Source organism: Coffea eugenioides, chromosome 5, assembly GCF_003713205.1.
Source record: "Coffea eugenioides isolate CCC68of chromosome 5, Ceug_1.0, whole genome shotgun sequence".
In the NCBI taxonomy this organism is placed as follows: Eukaryota; Viridiplantae; Streptophyta; class Magnoliopsida; order Gentianales; family Rubiaceae; genus Coffea; species Coffea eugenioides.
Window position 1 is genome coordinate 41,468,446 of NC_040039.1, and position 4,588 is coordinate 41,473,033.

At 45.5% G+C, this 4,588-nt stretch overlaps 1 protein-coding gene across 1 annotated transcript; it reads right to left on the reverse strand.

Annotated features, from left to right (window-relative positions):
- Window positions 1-497: 497 nt before the first annotated feature.
- Window positions 498-3,101, reverse strand: LOC113771674. The gene has a single exon (XM_027316244.1). It carries the CDS (start codon window positions 3,099-3,101, stop codon window positions 498-500), a length of 2,604 nt encoding a protein of 867 aa, XP_027172045.1.
- Between the last annotated feature and the right edge of the window lie 1,487 nt (window positions 3,102-4,588).

Genomic DNA, 4,588 nt, shown 5'->3' on the forward strand with positions numbered 1-4,588 from the left:
ATGAACACCTCGATTATTTTTTCCACATACTCAGAGAAAATACTTACCATACACCTTTGAAAGGTCGCTGGAGCATTGCAGAGGCCGAAAGGCATTCGGCGGTAGGCAAACGTGCCAAATGGGCATGTGAAGGTAGTGTTTTCCTGGTCTTCTGGTGCGATCGCGATCTGAAAGTAACCTGAAAAGCCATCCAAGAAGCAATAGTAAACACGACCTGCCAATCGTTCTACCATCTGATCAATAAAAGGGAGGGGGAAGTGGTCCTTTTTAGTCACGGAGTTTAGCCTCCGGTAGTCGATGCACTGACGCCAGCCAGTGACTTTTCTGACCGGGACCATATCACCCTCCTGGTTCTCCTCCACGGTCACCCCCGCCTTCTTCGGGACCACTTGGACAGGACTCACCCACGGACTATCCGAAATAGCGAAAATGATCCCTACCTCCAGAAGCATGAGAATCTCCTTTTTCACAACTTCCATCATCAGAGAGTTCAATCTTCACTGTGCTTGCCTCACTGGCCTTGCATCATCCTCGAGTCTTATCCGGTGCATACACAAGGACGGGCTAATCCCTTTAATATCGGCTATGCTCCACCCAATTGCCTCCTTATGTTCCCTAAGGATTCGCACCAGTCTGTCCTCTTGACTTGGAGATAGGTGTGCAGAGATGATCACCGGAAGTGTCTCCCGGTCTCCTAGGAATGCGTACTTTAGATGCTTCGGGAGAGGCTTTAGTTCTAACTCCGGTGCCTGCACAACTGAAGGGAGCAACTTTGTCTGAGCCTCTGGCACAAAAAGAGAAGTAAGCTCATACCTTGGGGATACGGGTGGAAGTGAGTGTAAGGCTTCAACAGCATGGAGCAAATCTTCCCTTAGGTCCACATCAAGAGTTACACCCAACTCCAGATGCTTGATTAGAGCCACTTCCAATGCGTCTTTGCCATCTAATTCAAAAGTTTCCTGCACAAAAGGCTCAATAGCGCTCACAGCAAAGACCGAGTTAGATTCCTCTGGATACTTCATCGCATAAAAAATATTGAAATTCACAGTTTCATCATCAAATTCCATTGACAAAGTACCCTCATTCACATCTATTTTAGTTCTGGCAGTGCTAAGAAATGGTCTACCTAACAAGATAGGTGAAGGGTTTAATGATTTTTCATCTCCCATGTCCAAGATATAAAAATCTGCAGGAAAGACCAATTCATTTACCTGAACCAAGACATCCTCAACTAGCCCCTCTGGATATGCATTTGTGCGATCAGCTAGTTGGATTATGATGGCTGTTTCTTTAAGTGGCCCAAGATTTAGAGAAGCAAAAATGGTCTTTGGCATCACATTGATTGACGCCCCTAAATCTAACATTGCTTTCCTGATCGGTGTATTCCCGATCTTACAGGGGATCGTGAACATACCTGGATCTCCGCACTTGGGTGGAAGCTTTCTTTGGAGCATTGCTGACACATTCTCTCCCACCGCTATTCTTTCGTCCCCTCTCAGTTTCCTCTTATGGGTGCACAGATCCTTGAGAAATTTAGCGTATTTCGGTATCTGCTTGATTGCATCCAGTAAAGGGATGTTAATCTCCACTTTTCGGAACACATCTAAAAGCTCTTTTTCCTTCTCTACCTTTTTTGTCTTCTCCAGCCTGCAAGGAAAAGGAGGTAAGTTAGATTTAATAGTGGGCGGAGGAGTGAAGGTTACCTTAGGATCCTTGCGAATACGCCTTTCCTCTTCAATTTCCTTCTCTATCTCCTCTTCATTTTTACTTTTTGAACTTTCCACTTTAGGCCCTTCCAGTTCCTTGCCACTCCTCAGCGTCATGGCACTTACATTTCTGGGATTTACCTCGGGTTGCGATGGTAGTTTCCCATAAACGTGGGACTCCAAGCGGTTGATGGCAGTTGCCAGTTGGCTTATTCGAACGTCTTGGTCCTTCTTGTCAGCTTTGGTGTCCTGCTGGAGCTGCGCGGTATTCGCGGCTAAGGATCTGATCTCCTGTTGAAGCTGGGTAGTAGTCGTGGCCAGGTTGGTAGTAGTCGTGGCCAGGTTTTTGACTAGGTCCTCCAGAGAACTTCCTGAGTTGGAGGACGAGGGTTGCGATTTTGGTTGCCATGGCTGGTGGAATCCTGGTGGACGATTTGGAAATGCATTTTGTTGCCTGTTCCCATAACTGAGATTGGGATGGTCCCTCCAGCCCGGATTGTACGTATTGGAGTATGGGTCGTACTGCCTGCGGGGCGCGGGCACGCCTCCGGCCATGTTTACCTGTTCCGCCCCGTCCTCTTGCAAAATGGGGCACGAGTCTGTGCAATGGTCCATGCTAGTGCATATTCCACACACCTTCGCTCGCGGCGCGTCTCTCATGGCTAATTGCCTAACAACTGACGTCAATTCTGACAGTTGCTGCTGTAAGGATGAAGTCTCTACCTCGTTGACTCTACGGGGAGGGTTGCTCTCACGGGAGCCAAATTGCTGGGAGTTCTCTGCCATGGCTTCGATGAGCTCCCACGCTTCCCTTGGTGTCTTGTTTGCCAGTGCTCCCCCACTTGCAGCGTCGATGATACTCCTATCGGTTGATTGGAGCCCTTCGTAGAAGTATTGGATTAACAGTTGCTCACTAATTTGATGCTGCGGGCATCTAGTGCACAACTTGTTAAACCTTTCCCAGTATTCGTACAAGGACTCACCGGGGTATTGTTTAATGCCGCAGATCTCCTTCCTCAAACTCGCAGCCCGGGATGCAGGGAAGAATTTTTCCAAGAATTTCTTTTTCAGCTGCGCCCATGTGGTAATACTACCTGCTGGTAGGTAGTACAGCCAATCTTTAGCTGCATCTTTGAGAGAGAACGGGAAGGCTCTCAGTCTAATTTGCTCTTCAGTGACCCCAGGAGGTTTCATACTAGAGCAGACCACCTCGAACTCCTTTACGTGCTTGTGGGGTTCTTCGCCAGAGAGACCATGGAAAGAGGGTAAGAGTTGAATCAACCCCGACTTCAATTCGAAAGCGGTATTCTCAGCCAAAGCGGGGAATGTGATGCATAAGGGCTGGTGAGTCAGCTCCGGGGCAGCCAGCTCCCTCAATGTTTGGTTGTTGGCCATGCTTATTTCGTCTTCCGCTGACTCGTTTGCAGCAAATAAGTGCCCTTCTTTTTGCCTCTTGGTCTCTTGCCTCCGCCTACGCGCTGCCTTCTCAACCTCAGGATCGTATACTAATTCACCTGTGCGAGAAGAACGGGGCATAAACCAGCAAAAGTACCAAGAAGAATAGAATAAAATAAAAATAAAACAAAAACTGAATTTGAAAAGAAATAAATAATCCAAACACCAGCTCCCCGGCAACGGCGCCAAAAATTGACAGGTGCCGAACCTGTACAATAATAATTACTAAAAAGTCCTAATTACCACCTCAATTAAATAATTATAGAACAAATCCAAGTACTGGAGCAGGGACCCTAGGTGTGCAATGGGTTACTTGATTCACCCTGTTCCCGAAGAGTTTGCTTGATCCGATATACCGGGTTTGTCTATAAGAATACTAATTTTGCGTACAATGGCAAGTAGGGTCGATTCCACAGGGAGCAGGTAGGAAATTATTTCTTTCCAAATTAGTAGAACGAAATTGGGGGATTTTCAATGGGAGGCAAACAAAAATAAAATAAAATAAAACAAACAAAATTCAAAACTAACTCACAAAGCACAATTCACTAAAAATAGCAATTAATAAAAGTTCTACCCAAAGGATCAACTGCTCAGGCACGGTCCAAATAAATGCTCATCGATGCAAAGATATTTCATCCATTTATCACTAGGTTGGTTATAGCCATCAATAAGCTCTGACAACCAGCTCTTCCTTACTTTTTCGACAGTCAAGGTACGACCATTGACTGCTTCTCTAACCAGATAACAACCCTAGGTACGACCGTAGGAATTTAATTACCCAATTGCATTAAAGCTAGAAGAACCCAACCCTAACCAATAAACACGCTAAGAGGGTTTATTTAAATTAGATCTTGCATTTCCCCATCATAAAGCCAATTATGGTGGTTGCCACGGGGTGTCAACTAAATGAACAATTACGGATTCTATTTAATTAACGTGGCAGTAGGCTATTAAATTAAATCAAATACCCGGCCGTTGATATTCAATTAATCAAATACCCATGAACAATTAATTCAGGAAATGCACGAATAGTAATAAATTGGAAGAAATAATGAAAGATTGATTAGATCTCACAGGTGTGATGGACCGCGCCCTCGCGTCACCCTTTGGGCAGAGGAGAAAATTAGCCGCTCCTCATCATGTCAAGCTCACGCGATTTAATTGATTTCATCCACGCAAACATCCAAACAATTAATTCCAAGGAGCGGAGCGATGCGAATTAACTAAGGAACAAATGGGAAATTCCCTTGGTTCATTTTCTTATACTCGGTCGCTCCTGGAGCAGAGTCAAGAAAAGGGATAACAGCGATGGAAAATTGCAGCAAATCAAAAGCGAACGTCAAAGGCGTTTACAGCAAAAGATTGAAAAGGTCCACTCCTAAGCTAGTCTAAGTTGCGGCTGAAGAAAGCCACAAACCCCAGTCAAA